Source organism: Leptonychotes weddellii, chromosome 1 (assembly GCF_054177405.1).
Source record: "Leptonychotes weddellii isolate Sample4059 chromosome 1, ASM5417740v2, whole genome shotgun sequence".
Taxonomy (NCBI): domain Eukaryota; kingdom Metazoa; phylum Chordata; class Mammalia; order Carnivora; family Phocidae; genus Leptonychotes; species Leptonychotes weddellii.
Genome location: NC_138369.1, coordinates 74,842,118 through 74,863,817, shown reverse-complemented (window position 1 = coordinate 74,863,817; position 21,700 = coordinate 74,842,118). Strand labels below are relative to the sequence as shown.

The following is a 21,700-nucleotide window of genomic DNA, read 5'->3' as shown; positions in this document are numbered from 1 at the left end:
CGCCCCCACCAAGTGTTGTGCGCAACAGCTGCCGTAGGCATTGCCACATCCGCGCAAACTGCGGAGAAGTCTGCGGCTCGGACTTGACTCTGCTTTTCGCCTACCCAATCCCGGGAGCCATGGCGGTCACGCGCGCGCCGGCACCCAGCAGGCCAGGCCCCGCCCATCACACACGTACTCCCACGAGCCCGGCCTTTGCCGCCCCATCTCCGGAGAAACTCCCGAGGAGCAGCCTGCGACTGCGCAGTGGAGCCGGTGGGCGGGGCGGGGAAATGCGGTTGCCGGGATGTGGGGCAGCCCCACAGGCTGGGAGCTGGACCGGAGATTAGGAGGCGCCGCGTTGTAGCGGGCCCTGGCCGGGAAGGCCGGCTCCCTTCCCTCAGCCATCGAAAATAAACTTTGCTGCTCTTTTCGGGGCGTTCTCGGGTCCGTCTCCCGGCGGTGCCGCTGTCGGTGAAGAGCTTTCGTGCGTCAGGGCTTCCCTCCTTCCCTCCGCCGGTGCGGGGCCTCGGCGCCATGGACGCCACGGCGCTGGAGCGGGACGCTGTGCAGTTCGCCCGGCTGGCGGTGCAGCGCGACCAGGAAGGTCGCTATTCCGAGGCGGTGTTTTACTACAAGGTAGGGCAGAGGACCGCAGCACCAGGAGAGGCCAGGGGGCGGGTGCAGGTGCGGCGGCGGCCAGGCCTTCTGGGCTTTGCTTTTCCCTCTTCCTGCTCTGCTGCTCTCCTTTTCAAGGGAGAGGCGACCCGGCTGCTGCCACGGTGGGGAGGTTTGGTCGAGGCTTGGGAGCCTCCACTTCTCTGGTTACAGTCTTCAATGGCAAATGTCCACCGCTGAGCTACTTATGGCAGCAGTAGTTCGGTATGGGTAGTTAAGTGACTTAATTCTCGCTGTCACTTGGCTCTGATTTATGGCTTGTGGGAAGTGGTCTCTGATACACACTAAAATAATGCACGTTCGTTGAAGAAAATAAGGTTTTAAAAAAGAATACCACGTCTCTTATCTTGGCATTTAATACATCTGTGCTGCTTTTTCTACGCGTATTTACATTCGCAGCTTTGAAAACATTTGAGTGTAGTTGACATAGAATGTTACGTTAGTTTCAAGGGAACAACATAGTGATTCAACTTCTCTATACGTAAGACAAACTTGGATTGTACCGTTTATACTATTTTTAACCTGTTCTTTGTATTTGAGCTTTTAAAAACTCATTAAAGTTGCTTGTTTAATATAGTCTTATTAACGACAGATGCGTAGTATTCCATTATGTGAATGTACCATAATTTATTTATAAACTAATGGGCATTTAGGTTCATTCTGATTTTTCAGCATCGTAAATAATGGTGCAGTTGTTATCTTTATAGCTAATGCTTTACACATTTCTTCGCTCTTTCTTTTGGCTAAGTTACTGGGGGCGGAATTATTAAAGATTATGATCTTCCACAGTCCACTCTGCTCTCCAGTCCTGCGGATTTGCATATACACCCCTCCAGCTCTGTGCCCTCTGCTTCCTTGTGGAGGTAGCTGTATCCTCGTGATTTTGTTCCCCCCACCCCCTTTTTTTAAAAAAAGGAAAAGAATGTCAGGCTTTGATAATAGCGGAGTAGTAAATTTTTTTTATATAAACGTATATGCGGCCAGTAAGGTATGATTTGTATTTCTCAGATTATTATTATATTGCCTTCATTTTATAACCTATATTTAGAGACTTTTGGTGTGTTTCATAATCATTTCTTTTGGACTTTTCGAGGAAAGTTTCGTGAAGGTAGTATTTCTTTAAAAGTAAAATTCCATGTGTTTGAGTTTTGTGAAATAACTGACAAATATTCATAGGTTAAAATAGTGCCACATAAAATAGCTTTGTGTAAAGCAAAAGAAAATACTACGCGGTGCCTCTTGTTTTGCTGTGCCATTGCATGCATGTGATTATGAAGAATTTTTTTTATCCTTGAGAAAGTCAGAAAAGTGTTTGTGCTTCTAGGAACTGTTTATATAAACTTTACCAGATCTTTAGCATTTTTCGGTCTTCATTACTGTTCTATGAGGGATTCTTTAATTGTCATTTTCAAATATAAATTAAATGAGTAAAATAAGATTGATACCAGCAATTATTTAGTTGGCTTTATTTCTTTTAAGCAAGATAATTATTTGAATGTCAGTATTTACATCAAGGTAATTGGAGATGTGAAATATATATATATATATATATAAAAACTATCAGTATTTAGATAATAATAGTACATAATATAAAATATTTAATGTTTACATGGAACACTACATCAAAAACTAATGATGTAATGTATGGTGATTAATGTAACATAATAAAAAAAAATGAATCACTATGTTGTACACCTGAAACTAATGTAACATTTTGTGTCAACTATATTCAAATAAAAAATATTTTAAAAAGAAAAAAAAATGTTTACATGTAAAGTTATATTTTCCTCCCATGAAATGTCTGAGTTACAGAATCTGAGAATATCCTCTTTCCTATTCCCACAGCCTTTCAATGAATTTTCATTTCATTTCATTCAATTTCAGACTCTTTTTACTGATTTTTTTCAGTGAAACAACTCCTGCTCCAACAACTGGATTCAAAAAGTTAGATATTCAGTAGATGGCTGGCTTCTTTGGATCCATCATGCATCAGCCTCTGTAAAGTGCACATGCTTAGGTTATTGCTGAGAAGGTGTTTTTACTTTGGAGAAATCTCTCAGTGGTCCTTCTCGCTGTAACATTGGTAACCTGTTATCCTAGAATGGTGATGGGGAGAGTGAGGCTCTTTCTTCCTCACTAGCCACAGCATAAGTGGCTGTGGGAGTATTAGAAAAACTGGATGATGAATCCAGGTTTTCTTAATTGAAATAAGTTTATTTCATACAACTGAAATCTGCTTTAAAATGTGTCACCCTTTGGCAATATTTTCTATGGAGAAGAAGATTTTCTTTCCACTGTGAGATATTTAGCCTTTATAATTTTTTTTTTAATTTTTAAGTACTCTCTACACTCAACGTGGGGCTCAAACTTAAAACCTTGAGATCAAGAGTCTAATACTCTACTAACTGAGCCAGCCAGGCACCTTGACCTTTATAATTTATTATAATCTTCTTTTGACATTTAATTTTATTTGTTATCATTAACCAACTGACTGTTTTTATTATTATTAACCAATAGTAATGAGTATTATTATTATATACCTGTCCTTATGCTTTTCAGGCTCAATTCATATTTTCAAGGTATATGATTTTAAGTCTGACCTATTGCGTAAAGAAAAAGGAAAGCAAAAGACATGTGAGCTAAAGCTATTCTAAGAAAATGTTTATAATCTCTTGTATTTGAGTTTGTAAATTTTCAACAGTATGAGAAAATTGAGAGTATTGAGAACTGAAGAAAAGGTGTTGGAGGGTTATATAACCTTCTTGGTACTGTCTTAAAGACATTCTTATTTTATAGTTCATAGACAGCAATAATGAGTTACGAAGTGGTAGAGAAAATTCAGATTGTAATTCATCTGTAAGATTCCTTTGATTTTTTTTCTTTTTTTAGGAAGCTGCACAAGCCTTAATTTATGCTGAGATGGCAGGATCAGGCCTAGAACATATTCAAGAAAAAATAAATGAGTATCTGGAAAGAGTTCAGGCTTTGCATTCAGCAGGTTAGTAAAGGACTACTAAACTTACCATTTTTTTTTCTTCTCTCTCATCACATCCTTTCCCCCTATGTTTCTCTTTCTTTTTTTTTAAATTTTTATTATTGAAAAAAGTTGACATACGGTGTTATATTAGTCCCTAGTGTTTCTCTTTCTTTTTCCTTTTCATCTTTAGATCTTGATCTTCACTCTTGCTGCTCATTCCTTTTTTGGTAATCATGTCTTTAAAAGTCATAGTGTGGCAGGAAGGGAAAAATGAAGGGGGGGAAATCGGAGGGGGAGACGAACCATGAGAGACTATGAACTCTGAGAAACAAACTGAGAGTTCTAGAGGGGAGGGGGCTGGGGGGATGGGTTAGCCTGGTGATGGGTATTAAAGAGGGCATGTACTGAATGGAGCACTGGGTGTTCTATGCAAACAGTGAATCATGGAACACTACATCAAAAACTAATGATGTAATGTATGGTCATTAACATAACATAATAAAATTTTTAAAAAAGTCATAGTGTGGAAATAAGTGATAAATCTGTTAATAGGAACCTTACGAATAATATAGTCTAATCTCCTAATTTCCCAGGGGTACAGAGATAGTGAATTATATACATTCAAACTGTATCATTGTCAGAGTCAGGATTAGGACCCTGTTAAAGTCTACTTTTTCAATATCTGTCACATGCTGTCTCCTGATATTAAGATTAAATGACTACAGTTGACCCTTAAACGACAGGGATTTGAGCTGTGCAGGTCCACTTACATGCAGATTTTTTTTTTGAAGATTTTATTTATTTGCGAGAGAGGGAGAGAACACAAGGAGGTAGAGGGGCAGAAGGAGAAAGACAAGGAGACTCCCCGCTGAGCAGGGAGCCCACCATCGTAGGGCTCCATCCAGGACCCCGGAATCATGATGTGAACCGAAGGCAGACACTTAACCGACTGAGCCACCCAGGCACTCCTACATGCAGATTTTTTACAGTACTGTAAATGTATTTTTTCTTCTTTATGATTTTCTTAGTATTTTCTTTTGTCTAGCTTACTTTATCATAAGAATATAATATATAACACACATAGAAAATATGTGTTAATCAACTTAGGTTATTGGTAAGGCTTCTAGTAGGCTATTAGTAGTTAAGTTTTGGGGGAGTCAAAAGTTAATATGCAGATTTCCATCAGCGCCGCTAATCCCCCACATTGTTCAAGAGCCGTCTTTACTTCCCTTTAATGTTAAAGACTACAGCAGTATGTTCATGGTCTCTTCTATATCCGTATCCTCAACCTCAAGACCTTAGCTAAACTCTTTTTTTAAAACCATATCTTGGAAAGCAACATGTAAGTAGAGACCTGGAACGACTTGTATTTATTTTTGTAAACAGCATGGCAAATGTCATGAAACAAGTACACAGGCTTAGTGATCACAGTTTTGTTAGAAGTATGTGGCTGCTGTCAAAATCTGCTCTTGACTTGGATAGAAAAGAAAATGATCACCTGCTGGCATTTTGTTTTAGAAATGCATTTTTCTCACTGCGTTCTTTTTAACCCTTTTTTACTGTGGCTATATAATAAAGCCAGAAGCAGCTTAGAGGACTCTTTATTCAGCATTGCCTAATGGACTTAGTGTTACTTTTTACCACTCATTCTGAATAGATAAGAGCAGTTATAAGCACATCATTAGGAAAAAGTAGATTCCATCATTGGATTTCTTGTTAGAATGATACCCTTAAGGATGAGATAGTTTAGTTTAAGACAGTGCCCAGAAATTGGATGTATTGAAAAGTGAACTGCCTGTGTAGCAGGGCCTCAGCTGATAGAAAGTTATATTGATTCAGGTATCCAAAATACCATGTAATTCAAAGTAACTCCATTTTCCCAGCCAAATACATTTATAAAATATTTACAAAGGTGATATTTAGGCACGGAATGTGACAGCTCTAATCTCTTGAGAAATAAAGTTCCAGAAGGATTTTTAAAGCATAGCATACCTTAATTGTATTGCCAGCTTTTTGACCCATTATGTTCAACCTATGGAGTGTAATCTGTAGAGAATTAAATGGTTTCTTTAGCATTTCAGACAATGTTTAAAACAAATTTTGCTGATAGACTCTTGAGAGTTAAGTTGATTTCTGAGTGGGGAAGGGTAACACAGTTTGAAATTCATCAGTGTAGTATAAAGAGCTCAAGACCTAGAATTACAAGATCTTGTAGCTTATAGCTACAAAACCTAGGCTAGATCAGTCATTCTCACTGGGAACAGTTTTGCACCTCGGAAGATTTTTGGTTTTTAGATTAGGGAGAAGTGGGGAGTATACTATGGCATCCAGTTGGGTAGAGGCCAGGGATCTTATTAAAAATCCTCCAGTGCACAGGTCAGTCTACAGCAAAGAATTATCCAGCTGAACATGTTAGTAGTATGAGGCTGAGAAACCCTGGGCTATATATTTTAATGTTTTGAGCTTTTGTGTCTTCATTTTGTAAATGGTAGATTAGCACATACTTCAGAGAGGTGTTTCTGAGAGTTAAAGTTCTAAAAGGTCACCACCATACCTTTAAGAGACAAAATGTAAAGCTTTTTTTTTTAATAACAGCTTTATAGAGATATAATTCATGTACCATAAAATTCACCTTACTAGAGTATACAATTCAGTGGTTTTTAGTATGTTGCAGAGTTGTGCTACCATCACCACTATCTAATTTTAGAACATTTTTGTTGCCCCAAAAGAAACCTCTTATCCATTAGCAGTCATTCCCCATTCCTCCCACCCTCTGTCCTCTTAACAAACACTAACCTATTTTCTATCTCCCTGGAGTTGCCTATTTTGGACATCTCATGTAAATAGAATCATCTAATTTGTGGCCTTTGGGGTTTGGCTTTTTTCATTTAACATAATGTTTTCAAGATTTATCCATGTTGTAGTATGTATCAATACTTCATTCCTTTTTATGGCTGAATAATAGTGCCGTCATATCAATATACTATATGTTGTTTATCCATTCATCAGTTGATGGACATTGGCTTGTTTCCATCATTTGGCTGTTAATGAATAATACTGCTTTGAATGTTTGTATATATGTTTTTGTGTGGACATGTGTTTTTAGTTCTCTTTCTCTTTGATACATGCCCAGGAGTGAAATTGCTGGGTCATATGGTAGCTTGATATCTAATTTTTCGAGGAACTGCTGAACTGTCTTCCGAAGTGGCGACACCATTTTACATTTCCATCAGCAATATATGAGGGTTTCATTTCCTTCACATCCTTATCAACATTTGTTATTTTCTGTCTTTTGTAATTTTAGCCACCCAAGTGGGTGTAAAGGTGGCATCTTAGGTTTTGATATGCATTTCCCTGCTGGCTAATGTTGTTGAGCATCTTCTCATGGGCCAGTTGGCCATTTGAATATCTTCTTTGGGAAAATGGTTATACAGACTCTTTGCCCATTATGTAAGTCAGGGTTCTCCAGAGAAAAAGAACCAGTAGAATATATATAAAGAGATTTTATATAAGGAATTGGCTTATAGTGGAACCTCATTATGGAGGCTAAGAAGTCCCACACTCTGCAGTCTGCAAGCAGGAATGACCCAAGAAAGCCAGTGGTATAGTTTATTTAGTCCAAGTCCAAAGGCCTGAGAAGCAGGGGAGTTGATGGTGTAAGACCCAAGTCCCAAGGGCAGGAAAAGACCAAAAAAAAAAAAAAACAGTCTGGCAGAGAAGGCAAATTCTCCCTTCCTCTGCCTTTTTGTTCTGTTCAGTCCCTCAGTGGATTAGGTGATGCCCACCCATATCGGGGAGGACAGTCTGCTTTTACTACCAATTCAAAGGTTAATTTCATTCAGAATCACTCTCTTAGACATACCTAGAAGTCATGTCTAGCCAAGTATCTGGGTACCCAGTAAAGTTGACACAAGTTGACATGATTGCTCACCACACTCATTTTCAAAATTGGAATTGTCTTTTTATTGTTTACTTGTAAGAGATCTTTGTATATAATCTTGATACAGGTCCCTTATTGATATATACCTTTATATTAAAAACAAATACTTATTTCAAAGAACGGTAAAAATATGTGATTATTTAATCTGGACTCAGATGAATGGGAAACAGCAGGAACTTTATCATCAGGGCCTAGGATATTGTATTACACAATTGTCTGTACTGAAAAAAAATTTTTTTTAATTACCTTAAAACATAATTGAGTTTCTTTAGGCTTAACATTTTCTAAGTTTTTTTGTTTTGTTTTTGGGAGTGGGGCCAGGGCTATGTAAGGAGGAGGACTGGTGTTTTATTTTTTTAAAGGAAGAAAGTGCTGGTAAGGAGAGAGAAATTCAGGGGAAATTTTTTTTTCAATAAATAATACATTTTTGGTATTTTTGGTCTCTGGTGTGCATTGTGAGATGAGTCAAACAAATGGGGACTCTTTTTTAGGCCTTAAAATTCAGATTGAAAGGAGTCATTTTTTAAGGATTATTTTTTGACCTTGCTAAGTTTTTTAAATGACAAATTATAAAGTTTTTATAAAGAGTATCTTAAATATATTAAAATGGTGTGTTGTTTCCTGCATATATAAGTACATATATAGATAATAATTTCATCTATATGGCTTTCTTCCTGTCCTAGTTCAGTCAAAGAGTGCTGGTCCTTTGAAATCAAAACATCAGTTGGACTTAGAACGTGCTCATTTCCTTGTTACTCAAGCTTTTGATGAAGATGAAAAAGGGAATGTTGAAGATGCTATAGAATTGTATACTGAAGCCGTAGATCTCTGTCTGAAAACCGTATGTATAGCTACTAGTTAAATTTGGTGGAATTATGCTAAGAAATTTCTCTTACTAGTGAATTTTATTTAACAATTCCTTAAAGAAAAATAATTATAAATATAATTGTTACTCTTCATTAAAAGATGAAGAACAGAAAACTAATGATGGGTTTTAAACCTCTTGTTAAAAAATTGACAGTAGTAAGATTGAGTCATTAGGCAATGGTTTTTTTAATTATAGGTATTATTTTTTTAACCTGTTTAAACCCATATACCTAAAATTAACTTATTACAGGAAGAACTCATTACAAATCTATGAATTTAAAATAAACCTCCCCCTTCTTAAAAAATTTCTTACATTTGAAAATAAGGTGGTGGTTTGGGAGAGCTTTATTGATTTGCAGTGTAAAATCTATATGCTGAGTGGCTTTTACTGCTTCCTGAGGACCCTGGTTGGAACAGCTAAGTTTAGGGGCTCTAGTGCATAAGAGCAGTGCATTTGACAGGAATGTGAGGTGAAATGATAGAGAGTGGTGTTCTCAGTATTGTCAGAGGACTGACTGCCTTTTTGTTCAGGGAAACCATCTTGCCTGATTTCTGGAGGTAAGTGCTGGTCTCCTCAGTTTCCTGCTGCTCAGTTTCCATGGCACCATGTTCTTACAGTTGTGGTTCATTTACCACATGAAGTGGTCTTCAGGTTTACCTCAATGTCAGGTTTTCAACACCATTTTAAATATACCTTTAAGGATGAAAACAAATTGTCATCTTTTTTTGTTCTCTCATTATTTATATATATATATTATATATAAAATATATTGCATTATAAGTTTTTTGCTTAGAAATATGAATCAAGCAAAGAAAAAAATTATGCTTCAGAATGTCTGTCTTTCTTTCTCTTAAGTCTTATGAAACTGCTGATAAAACTCTGCAAAATAAACTGAAACAGTTGGCTCGACAGGCACTAGATAGGTGAGTTTTGGTCACTCAAGTTCTTATCCATGGATAGCAGTGAACTATGTTACTTAAATTTGACAAATTTCTCTAAATATGTATAGAGTTCGTAGTAACAAACCTCCATCTTTAAGCTGAGATCTAGAGCAGGTCTACCTTCTTCCTCTGGGTGAATTTATTCCTCTCTAGTTCCCTGCTTTAAACTCAATAAATAACAAATCAGCCAAGACCTGTTTTATTTAGTTTTTGCTATGTGTAAAACAATGATTATGGTGTTTGAAGTGGAAGACTTCCTTCTGTTGTGTAACACCAGATTTCTGGGGAGAACTTCCAGAGAGCCTTCCAGAGCTACTATTAAAAGTAGAGAAATTGAGAATGAGCTGGCCTATAACCATTCACATATCCCAAATTATATAGGGTGTGTAACTCCTTCAACTCTTTGCTCAAATGTCAACTTTTCAAAAAAGCCTGCCCTAACCATTTTATTTAAAATGGAACCTCCTCCAGTATTTTCCTCCTGCTTGCCCTAATATTCTTTCCCAAAGCTCTTAACCACTTTCTAAGGCATATGAAAGTTACCAGTTTATCATGTTTGTTATTAATGTCCGTGTTCCTTTAAGCCCCCCAACCCTCCATGTAAACTCTGTGAGTGCAGAGAATTTTGTCTGTTTTGTTCAATGCTGTAACCACCTAGCAGAGTGCCAACATACCGTATGTGTTCAGTAGGTATTTGAGAATGAACAGATTTGCACAAGAGAATTATACCTCTTAAAGAGTGTTATAGATGAAGGAAAAGGATGGAAATGGCATTTTTAGTTACAGTCTGAATTAATAAAATTACCTCCTTTTGAGGGTCTGACTTGGTAGCAATACCACCCCCAGCCCTTCTTTTTTTAAATTGAGGTATAACAGTCGTCCTTCCTTTTCATTGTCGTCATCTAACATTTAGTTTGTCTCTCCTGATTCATGAGGATATGGGCACTTGACACATAGTTATCTTATCCATTTTCACTTTTTTCACGAGTCAGAATCAGAGGTGATGTTTATTACCTGTGTGGATAACCCATCCAGTATCCTCTGAGTGCACCCTAAGCACAGAGGGGTGGGTCAGTCATTGGCTTCTTTGAGGGTCTTTTCAAAATTATGGATCCTCTTTCTAGGAGAAATGTACATAAAATTTTTTTCATGTGCATTTTATGTAATTTCAGAGTGTTAACAAGATTCCTGGAGCTCATATGTGGACCTCAAATTAAGAACTTCTGTTTTTTAGCTCGCTGAACCTTTGACAAAACAAAGCCAAAATTCCCTTGAATATCATGTGAGACATTCCATGATCAACTCTTGCCCCTGGTCTCCTCTCCTTCTGCCTCTTGTTTTTAACTTTTCATAGGGACTTCATCTATTTTTTTGGAAGTTATCTTAACTCGCTATGCTAGTTCATACTTTTGCACATGCTATTCTCTACTTAGAATGCTCCCTCACTCCCCAGGTGGACTTCTCTGCAGCTCAAACATCAATTCAGAATAACCTCCCCCGACTCACTGTCTTTTCTTGGTCATTAAGTTAATATCTTTTGCCGTGTGTTCACTCACATATAATACTTCTAGCATCTGTCACTTTGGATGCAGTTGTCTTTCCCCCACAAAACTGTGAACACCTTAAAAGCGGAGATTGCATTTTATATTTTCTTGTATCCCCCTTACCTTGCGTAGTATCTGACATGCAGTAAGTGCTCAATAATTGCAGTTGATACAGCAATAGTATCAATTAATGTGTATCAGTTGTGAAATACTTATTTTCGGAAGTAGCTTAAGAAGTGAACTGCTGACTGATATGTATGAATCTTATCTACTAATTTTACATTAGGAATGCTTGACTGGTTCTTGAAGTAAATTTTATTTTCTGGAAAGCTTAAATGTGAGAAGAAAAACTAGAACAGTTTTTCTGTACCTCTTTCTATTATAGAGCAGAAGCATTGAGTGAGCCTTTAACAAAACCATTATGCAAAATCAAGTCAACAAATATCAAACCAAAGCCACCTCCAACGAGAGCACATTTTCCACTAGGGACTAGTCCTTTCCTTGAAAGACCTCAACCCTTTATAAGTCCACAGTCATGTGATGCACAAGGACAGAGATATACAGCAGAAGAAATAGAAGTTCTCAGGTAAATCAGTTTATGATTCATTGTAATGAATAATTTTGTTAACATAATCAACACAGGTAATTTAATTTTCATTAGATTTGCTGAGTTGTAATCACATCTTTGTTATAGTGTGTTGTGCTTTTATTATGAAATTATAAATTATATTGTCATATAGCCCCAACTTGAAATAGTTAAAATGTGTTATAGTATATTTTAGTGTTAGCATTTCTACTAGACATATGTTTTCCTAAAAATCCTAGCATACTTTAAAATCGAGCACTAAAGGTCAAACAGCAGAATAGAGCTGTGGCAGACCACTCATCATCTACGCAGCTAGTAACCAGAGCCCTGATGGGGAGAAAACTGTTACCTTCAAATAGTGTAGGTCTGGGTCAGCAAAGGGAAGCCTGAAGTGGTGAATAGTTTTTACATTTCTTTAAAGGGTTATAAAAGAGAAAACAAAAAACAGAAGAATATGTGACAGAGACCTCATTGCAAAGCCAAAACAATGTACTGTCTGGTCCTTTTTACAGAAAACATTTGCCAACTCAGTTACCGGTATGGAAGCAGCCTCAGGGGATATTAAAAATGCAAACAACAAAGATGAGGAAATCCTTGTGCTTGCATTCTGAGCTGGTGTAGATGGGCTATATCTCTGAGCCAGAGTGGCTGCTCTTCAACTGGAAGAGATCCAAGCTGCTGAGAGCTGTGCAAGTCATGTAGTTGCTCACTTTTAATTTCCTAAAATTGCGCTGAAAGGGTTCCTTCATTTGGAGCAGCCACCTGAAGGCAGTTTTCTTTTTTTTTTTTTCCTGCTGAAGATTTTAATTCTTCTAATGTGTCTCATCTTGCCTGGAAAAATTGCATATGAACCACCACAACACACAGCAAGACAAAGAAGGGTGGTTTTGGAGCTGAGAGACAGTAATAGTCCAACACTGAGGCTACTCAGCATCCATGTGCTCCTTTCTACACACCTTTGAATTTCATGCTACAACAAAAAAATAATATTTCTACCTAACAGAATTCAGCTATCCTTCATACAGGTGAAAAGTTCTCATCCTCTCAGAAATGAGGATACACAGTCACTCATTTTGTGTCTTGGTGTCAAGGATACTTTCAATACGTTTAGTGCAGGCTTATCTTGAGACCATAGTTTAGTTGTGAAGGATGTAAGTCTTAAAAGAATAAGTCTTACAGAATTGAATTGAATCATTTATTTTTTGGTATTCAACGATTTTGTGAAAATTTTATTAAAGATATCAACAACATGAGATTATCATTTTAATTTTATTAAAGTGCCATACTTTGTCATATAAATTTTGAATAAGATCAGTAGTTAAGGTAAACTTGAACATTTACTTTAGATTTTTTTCCTTGTGTTTTGTAGGACAACATCAAAAATAAATGGTATAGAATATGTTCCTTTCATGAGTATTGATCTGAGGGAACGTTTTGCCTATCCAATGCCTTTCTGGTAAGTAAGCACTATTGTACTTTTTACTTCCGAGATGATTTTCGTTTTCCAGTAGTTTTTCCATACTCTGAAATCCAATTTAGCTCATAGCCTTGAAATTAAAATTTGTAATAAAAACGTTTGGAAAAGAGGTACAGTTGTGGAAAAAGGTAAGGCAACATAGCAAGAGTATCTGTGTGGGCATTTGCCTGGTAATGGGCACATATGGATCTCCTTTCGCCTACAGTTACACTAGCACAGTACCTGGCACAAAGTAAATATTTGTCAAATTGGTGTTTGAATCACAACAGCAAAGTCAGTAAAGAAAGAATGGAATGGAAAGTGGAATAGAATGGTGACAGTGTCGTTATTTACTAAAAAAAATCCAGTTCAAGAAAGGGTTAATTATGAAAATGTTGGTTAGCACAGTCTTCTGGAACAGTGGCAGCTTGTGTTAAACTTGTGTTAAAAATGTTATTTGGTTCATGACTCCCAGCTTCTACTAATTCTAAGGAAATAAAAATTTGACTAAAGATGTGTTTAAAAAGGGTATTCATCAAAGCATCTGTTACAGCAAAAAATTACTGAAACAAACTAAATATCCAACAATATGAGAATGAATAAAGAATGGCATATCTATGTTATTATAGTAAATGCTTATGCTACCAATAAAAAATACATCTTTGAAAGAGGTAGGGAAAATGCGTTCAATATAGTAAATTTAAAAACAGAAAATTTGGATGTTATATGTATATTTTTCTTTCATTTCATGTATTTATAGATAAATAGAAAAAATGATGTAAAGGTACATGTCAGATATTTACAGTGGTTATCTCTAGATAGCAAAACTGGGTGATTTAACTTTTTAAAATTTTTCAAAATTTTTGCAATGAGCATGTTCTATTAGAAAAAAATCAGAGTTGATGTTTATTACATGCCAGTTCTATAAAAGGCTCTGTAAAGAACAAAAGAGCTGCTTTCCCATTTTCTAGTGTTTTGCTGTTCTTAGATGGGCAACAGTTCGACTTCTAGCCAGTGAGTTATCAACCTAATTTTTTTCACCCAGGCAACCGTGTGATGCTAGTCACTGATTGGAGTCTAAGAAATTTTTATATCTGAGAAGCTCTATAACATTGATCGATATTAAGGGCACAGATTTCTAGAGCCAAACTGTCCAGTTTTGTATGCTGTATGATGCTGGGCAAGTTGTTAAATCTGTCTCAGATTTTAAAATAAGAATAGAATCTAGCTCATAGTGTTACTGTGATCATTAAATTAGTTAATAAAATATAAAGCACTTAGTGCTTATTACATTGTTATATAATAAGGGTTAACTTAGAAAAATAATTATTTTTGTTAAATTCTAAATTATATTACAAAGTTTGGTTTTACATTTCAGATACTTCAAAATGTTTAAAATAAACAAGCAAACAAAAGTTTATCCCTTTGACCAGTAATTTCACTTCAGGAGACCAGTTTGAAAAAGTGTTCATAGTAGTCAAAGATTTATATAAAAGATACTTATCAATATTGTAATTGTGAAAGTGTGAATCAGTTATTCTAATACGCTCTTAAATGGTTATATCTGAGTAGGGATATAAACTTGTAGTTCCAGTCTTTGTGTAATAAGATAAATCATGTTTTTAGTGCTTGTATAACAGAACATCTATAAGAATAATACTACACAACCATGAACAGTCAGGTTTTCAAGAAATTAAATAACATGGGAAAATACTTACAATATAATTAAAACAGTAAAATATGATACCATGCAAACTCCCTGAATTTAGGCATAGCACTTGTGACAGTTGGAATTTTACATATTTTGTATAAGATTACCTAGTGCCAGTCCTCCATACTGGATTATGTTTCATAAGGACAGAGACCATGTCTCTTTTAATTGTGCTCCTGTGCGTAGTGCGATGTCTGGCATCTAGTAGATACTCAGTAAGTACTTGCTGAATTCATTAAATTTGGAGAAAAATCAAGAATAAATACTAGGTTACTCTAGCAAGATTTTTCCATTCTTGTTTTCTAGATTATTTTACAGTAGAGTAATCAGAAGAAAAAGTAACAGTAAATATTTCAAAATTCAAAGGTAACAGACTGATGAAAAGGGCTCTACAATTTATGAATCTTTGGTTAGAAAGATTGAGTGATTTTTAAACATTTTTTTTTCTATTCGGTTCATGTATCTTTAAATCTTAAAGTAAGCATGTTGAATATAAATTATATTTATAAAATATGTTTAATATCTTTAAAGTTATAAGAAAACACTGAATTTGATAACTTAGTGGTGACTTTGAGAGAACAGTTATTAAGGAATCTTGGATTTACTCTGTATTCTCATATGGCAGGTTGATAATACAAAGTAATTAAATTACAGATTTGAATTAACTTTTTTTACCCTAGAATTTTAAAAATTTAAATTCTTCTAAATTTGTTCGGCTCACTTTCTATTTACAATCAGCTACTGTTCCTACACAGGTACCAAAATGTCACCAGAACACTAGTGGTTCTATGAGATGATCATCAAAAAGTTTGAGAAGTGTTATATACAATAGTCTAAGAAATTTACATTAACCTTGGTTTATTAAACATTTACAGATGTCCTCTAATGAAGAAAATGTAGGAGTTTGTAGATCACAAATGACCACAAAAGCACCTTTCTCCTACTGTTAATATTTTTTTAAAAAACCATGTTATATTTGCCTCAGTTTGCATACCATAAACTTTGTATTATCCTAGAAATCTTAGGAAACCTGAAGACTGTTACCCTTAGAAGAGGTTTGAGGAAAGATGGGTGTTTTTTATTTTGTGCTATACATCAGTCTTAGAGAAATACCACCCAGCATATTCCCAACACGCAGCAGAGGGTAGTGGGTAAGAATGTGGATCCGGCACCCAAGACCTGGATTCAAATGCCACTACTGCCACTTTTTAGCTATGTGACCTTGGCAAGTTACTAAATCACTTTTAAGCCTTTTCCAAAAATATTTGCTTTAATGGAATTGTTTTAAGGATTAAATGAATAGTGTGTATAAAGTACTTTAGCATGATGTCTGGCACATGGTTGTTAATGAATAATTAACTACTCTCATTGTTAGCCTTGGAGAGAAAGAGTTTTTCAAGAGCCATCGTAAGGATCTGTAGCTTCCTAGATCCTTTTGAATTGAATCAGCTTGTGTTATTGTTAATGGTTCCATTTTATTGAAACTGAATTTTTTGAATATAACGATGCTAATGTAAACTTTTAAATTATATTCTTAAAGTAAATATAAGTGAATTTAAGTTGCTTTCCTGTTTGCAGTTATAAATTTATACTTTTTCAATCGAGAAGGATGAGCACATTGACTGGATTCATGGTTAAGTGTGAAGAGCCAGATTTGACCAGAGCATTATTTTAGGATGATGTAATAGCTATGATCATTATACCAAAAAAATAAATCTCTAGGAAATTTAATTTTGTTTTTGTGTCATTTTTAAAGATTAATTTTAGTAGTAGTAATAGTATTTAATTTTTATTATTACCTCAGTGATAGATGGGGCAAGCTACCATTATCACCTAAACAAAAAGCTACATTTTCCAAATGGGTACGACCAGAAGACCTCACCAACAATCCTACAATGATTTATACTGTGTCCAGTTTTAGCATAAAGCAGGTAAACATTTTATATAATTTTATATGAAAGCTAACATTTTGAAGTAATTTGAATGTAGATTTGGGGATTTTTTTTGGTTTTTATCATATATTTAGGTGCATGAGTATAATTGGAAAAATTATTCTGCACACTTTGACTTAGACATACTGAGATAATATGAGTATGAATAACTGGTTTGAGCAATTACAGATTTTTATATAGACCCTGTTTATCAATATGTTCTTGCAGATGAGAAGGTTGAGGATCTCAGCTTCACCTTGATAAGAGAATAGATTTTTTTTTTTTTAAAGATTTTATTTGAGAGAGAGCACACAAGTGGGGGAGGAGAGGGAGGAGTAGAGGGAGAGGGAATATTTCAAGCAGAATCCATGCTGAGCATGGAGCCCGACACGGGGCTCAATCTCCTGACCTGAGCTGAAACCAGGAGTTGGAGGCTTAACCAACTGAGCCACCCAGGCACCCTGAGAATAGATATTTTTAAAAAAGGAAGATATTAGGTTTATTTAAAAACACTTCAGTGGTGTAACAACAATATGGGTTTTTTTTTTTTTTTTAAAGATTTTTATTTTATTTATTTATTTGACAGAGAGAGAGACAGCGAGAGAGGGAACACAAGCAAGGGGAGTGGGAGAGGGAGAAGCAGGCTTCCTGCCGAGCAGGGAGCCCGATGTGGGGCTCGAACCCAGGACCCTGGGATCATGACCTGAGCTGAAGGCAGACGCTTAACGACTGAGCCACCCAGGCGCCCCAACAATATGGTTTTATTGCAAATTTTATTCAGTTAAGTTTTGCATTGAAGTACAGATGTCTTCCAGTTAGTATAAAAATAATGGTCCTGAAATACTATGATCAAGAATCTTTTGATGTGCATATTCAGTTTAGTTGGTCATATTATAATGAACTTTAAAAAAGGCCTTTAAGGGCGCCTGGGTGGCTCAGTTGGTTAAGCGACTGCCTTCGGCTCAGGTCATGATCCTGGAGTCCCGGAATCGAGTCCCGCATCGGGCTCCCTGCTCGGCAGGGAGTCTGCTTCTCACTCTGACCCTCCTCCCTCTCATGCTCTCTGTCTCTCATTCTCTCTGTCTCAAATAAATAAATAAATAAATAAAATCTAAAAAAAAAGGCCTTTAAATTATCATTAAAAACTTGTGGGTTCAGTAAGTATGCTTTTATCCTGTAAGAAATGTATCATCCATATTTATTCTGAATTAACTTTATTGAAATGTTTTAATCAATTTTTCTAGGATTTGTTTGAAGAAAATATGTATGAGTTGGCAGTATAGAATTTCTGTTTATTATTTTGGTATTCAACAACAGTTAATTCAGTCTAAAAAGTTGGCTGCGTAGGTGTAGTGCTTAAATATTGGGTAATGTTGAAATTACATTAATGAATTAGTTAATATGTTAATAAATTCTTATTAACAGACAATAGTATCAGATTGTTCCTTTGTGGCATCACTGGCTATCAGTGCAGCTTATGAAAGACGATTTAATAAGAAGTTGATTACCAGGTAAAATTTTGTATTTGTCCCTTTAGCCCTTTTCATACAATTATCTCTTGACTAGAAATTAACAGCTTAGGTCTTATCTGCGTAGAAAGTGAAGAAGCCATATTACTTAGAATATTGTGGCCCTATATGTTAAACAGATGATTTGTGAATGTGGAAAGATTTCCTAAAATAGTCTAAGAATGTATGCACATGTATTAATATATATGAAATTGGTATGTTTTGAAATAAAATTGGTCAAAGTAAAATCATACTTATAGTATATGGTAGCCACCAGCCACATGTGGATATTGTATACTTGAAGAGGGCTAGTCTGAATCAAAATGGGCTGTAAGTGTAAAATGCATCAGATTTTGAAAACTAAGTAAAAAAAAATACAAAATTGGAAGATATCTCAAATTTTTATAGTTGATTACACATTGAAATATGATTTTGGATAAGTTCGGTTAAATAAAGTATATTAAAATCTCACCTTTTTAACTTTTAATATGGCAACTGGAAAATATAAAATATTTCTTGCGGCTAGAACTGCTTTAGAATGTACCGAAATGTTACTGAAATAGCTTTTCTCTCAATTTTTTAAAGTTTTATTACTAAAGATCATTCATTGTAAAAATTAAGCATTATAATTTTTCAAGCATCTTTTCCTGAGTGGTTTTTGTGTAAGTCCTGAGATTACAAAGGTAAATTAAACACAGACCTTAGTTTCAAGCTATTTGCCATCTTGGATAAATAGATCATATAAGTAAATAATACGTAGTGTAAAAGAAAATTGATACTGATAACAAATGTCTTATTAGATAATTTTGTGTAACTTTATCAGAATTGTGTTAACTTTATCTCTGTCAGAGTTGTAGTTAGTTGCCTTAGTTCTTGTTAATTGAAATGGTCTCTTCTTGAACCAGTGAGAGAAGATTATTTCAAATGACATAAAATATATCTGCTTAATAGAAAATTTATTAGAGTATATAATTTAAAACTTAGTATTTTTCAGAGTATTGTGAAATTTATGCCCTGTTCTATTATCTCATATTTTCTTTATATTAAATAAGCACTTTGATTAGGGTGAAATTCTTTTCCTAGGCCTATCATAGAAAAATATTATCATGTTTATTTTTATAAAATTGCCAAGGCAATAGCATATGTCTAAATAAAATATAATATCCTGCATAGTAGTTTATATTGAATATTAATTTGGTATTTCAATATTTATTTTCCTTACAAAAGCATAATTTACCCTCAGAATAAGGATGGTGAGCCAGAATACAATCCATGTGGAAAGTATATGGTAAAACTTCACCTCAATGGTGTCCCAAGAAAGGTGAATAATATCTCTCCCCACCCCAACCCCTTCTCTCTCTCTCTCTTCCCCACCTTTGAATATTGAATAGAATCATTAAGAAATGTTATTTGTGTAAACATTTAAAAAGATTTTGAGTCTGGTGTTATGCATATTGCTAACAGTAACATCATATGTTAGTAATTAAAAATAAAAATTAAGAAAGTTTTTAAAAATGGCTTTGGGAAATTTATAGAAAGTTTCAAAAAGTAACATTGAGCTAATGATTACTAATGCTTAAACTTTAATCTGATAACTCTTAATTGATTAAAAGGAAAAGGAAATCGGGCAAACTAAATCTATTAGGTCACAAGAGTTTATATGTATTCATAACCTCACACCTAAGAAGCCTTTAAAATTATGTTTTTCTTTGTGAAATATATATAGTCTGAAATTACACTGCTTTCTTTAAGAACTATGACTTGTGTAATGGCCTGGCATTGTTGGGATTCTCTAGCTCTTGTCTACTCAGAGGTCCATGGATCAACATTAGCATTTACCGATAATTTGTTAGAATTGCGAAATTTTAGGCCTTACCCTGAGCCTACTGAATCAGAATCTGCATTTAAACAAATTCCTGATGCTTTCAGTCTGAGAAGTTGCTCAGTGGCTCAGTAATACTCAAATTTTGGTTATGTATAAAATCACATGGAGGGCTTAAAACACAAATTCCTGCCCTGTACCGCCCTCCCCCCCCCCCCCGCCCCCGCCGAGTTTCCAGTTCAGAATTTGTGGGGTGGGGCCATGATTTGCATTTCTAACAAGTTCCCAGATAATGCTGGTGCTGCTAAGAAAACCCTTTGAGAACTGCTGCTCTAGCTGATTACTTAAAAATTAAGCAAAATCATTGAGCATGGTTTTTCTGAACTGTAGTCTTTAAATAATCCCTTGTTTAAAGAATCTTTGAAAATGTAGTTGCATGATCCTCCTAATAGTGTTAGATCAGAATTTTTCCTATCCTCATTTCCCAGATCACTTTATAAATGTGACTCAGAAACTGTGTTGTGGTGATCACTTCCTCTATTACTTAAATATATCTTTTGGCCATAATGTTCTACTTTTACAACTGTACATAACATGAGTCTTTTTGCAGGTTTAGGTTAAAATTACATGTAGTAATATTGTTATTTACCTTAATAGTGAGGCCCTTTTATAATTATTTTAGATATAATGTACATTTCTAGAATCTGTAATAATTTTGATGAGTATAGGTCCATTTAGCCAGTTGGCTCAAGGTTATCAGGTGACAGGGAGATTAGGCTATAAAATGGAACAAAGACATTGTATAATATTTTATGATTGATCAGATTCTAGAAATATGAAGCTGTCATTACCTTAATAGGCATATTGTGCCTTTTATTTCATCTGTATGAAAGGTGTTTTTTTCCTTGATAGGAAGGATTTTAAGATATTTTGTACCACCTAAGGTAATTAAGGTTCTCTTTCTCCAGGTGATAATTGATGATCAATTACCTGTTGATCATAAGGGAGAATTGCTCTGTTCTTATTCTAACAACAAAAGTGAATTATGGGTTTCTCTCATAGAAAAAGCATATATGAAGGTCATGGGAGGATATGATTTCCCAGGATCCAATTCGGTAAGTATCAGGATGATCCAGATACAGACTTATGCTATCTAATATGACTATTTTAAATTTGAGAGATTATAGATGATATTTTTGTTTAAAGGAAAATAAAACAGGAGTATGAACCCCTGAAAAATGTTGATCGGTCACCTTGTTAAGGAAAACTGTATTTTCTTTTACAAGGATAGTGCATTGTAAAGGATTCAGGGAAGCCTAAAATGTATGTCTGCTGTCATGCTGAGATACAAGACCAGTTAGGTACAGTGTACCTTTACAAAGAGGTCTCTTCAAATCAAAGGAATGTGTCCTATTGTCATCCTTACGTATGTTTTTTGATTTGTAAATTCAGGCTCAAGGAGTTTGTTTTTTAGTTTTTCCCAATCTTAACACTGCTTAACCTACAAAATCGACATGTGTACCGGTGTCCTTTAGTTGGATGAGGTAGACTGGGCTTATGCCAGAAATTAGATTAGTATAACTTTGAATTATGACAGTACACAGCCTTTGGCCTTAGAAAAGGTATGTAGCCATTCTTAGCCTCTTTGCTTGTCTGTAAGATGAGGATAATACCCACCTCTCAGAGTTGTAAAGATTAAATGAAGTAATGTGTGCAAGTCGTCCATGGTTCATAGCTGGTTAGTTTTCCCACCTAGTAC

General features: G+C 35.3%; 1 protein-coding gene across 2 annotated transcripts in view; it reads left to right on the top strand.

Moving 5' to 3' along the window:
• The first annotated feature begins 264 nt into the window (after positions 1-264).
• Positions 265-21,700, top strand: part of CAPN7 (calpain 7) — a 40,976-nt gene continuing 19,540 nt past the window's right edge. Inside the window, exons 1-10 of one of the 2 annotated variants that reach the window (XM_081801956.1) lie at positions 265-618; positions 3,547-3,655; positions 8,258-8,415; positions 9,298-9,365; positions 11,313-11,513; positions 12,883-12,969; positions 16,485-16,611; positions 18,037-18,122; positions 19,347-19,440; positions 20,910-21,056. In XM_081801956.1, coding sequence (XP_081658082.1) covers positions 517-618; positions 3,547-3,655; positions 8,258-8,415; positions 9,298-9,365; positions 11,313-11,513; positions 12,883-12,969; positions 16,485-16,611; positions 18,037-18,122; positions 19,347-19,440; positions 20,910-21,056 — 1,179 coding nt within the window. In that variant the 5' untranslated portion in view covers positions 265-516. The remainder of the gene's footprint in view (positions 619-3,546; positions 3,656-8,257; positions 8,416-9,297; positions 9,366-11,312; positions 11,514-12,882; positions 12,970-16,484; positions 16,612-18,036; positions 18,123-19,346; positions 19,441-20,909; positions 21,057-21,700) is intronic. The other variant, XM_006742959.3, reaches the window with a different exon arrangement.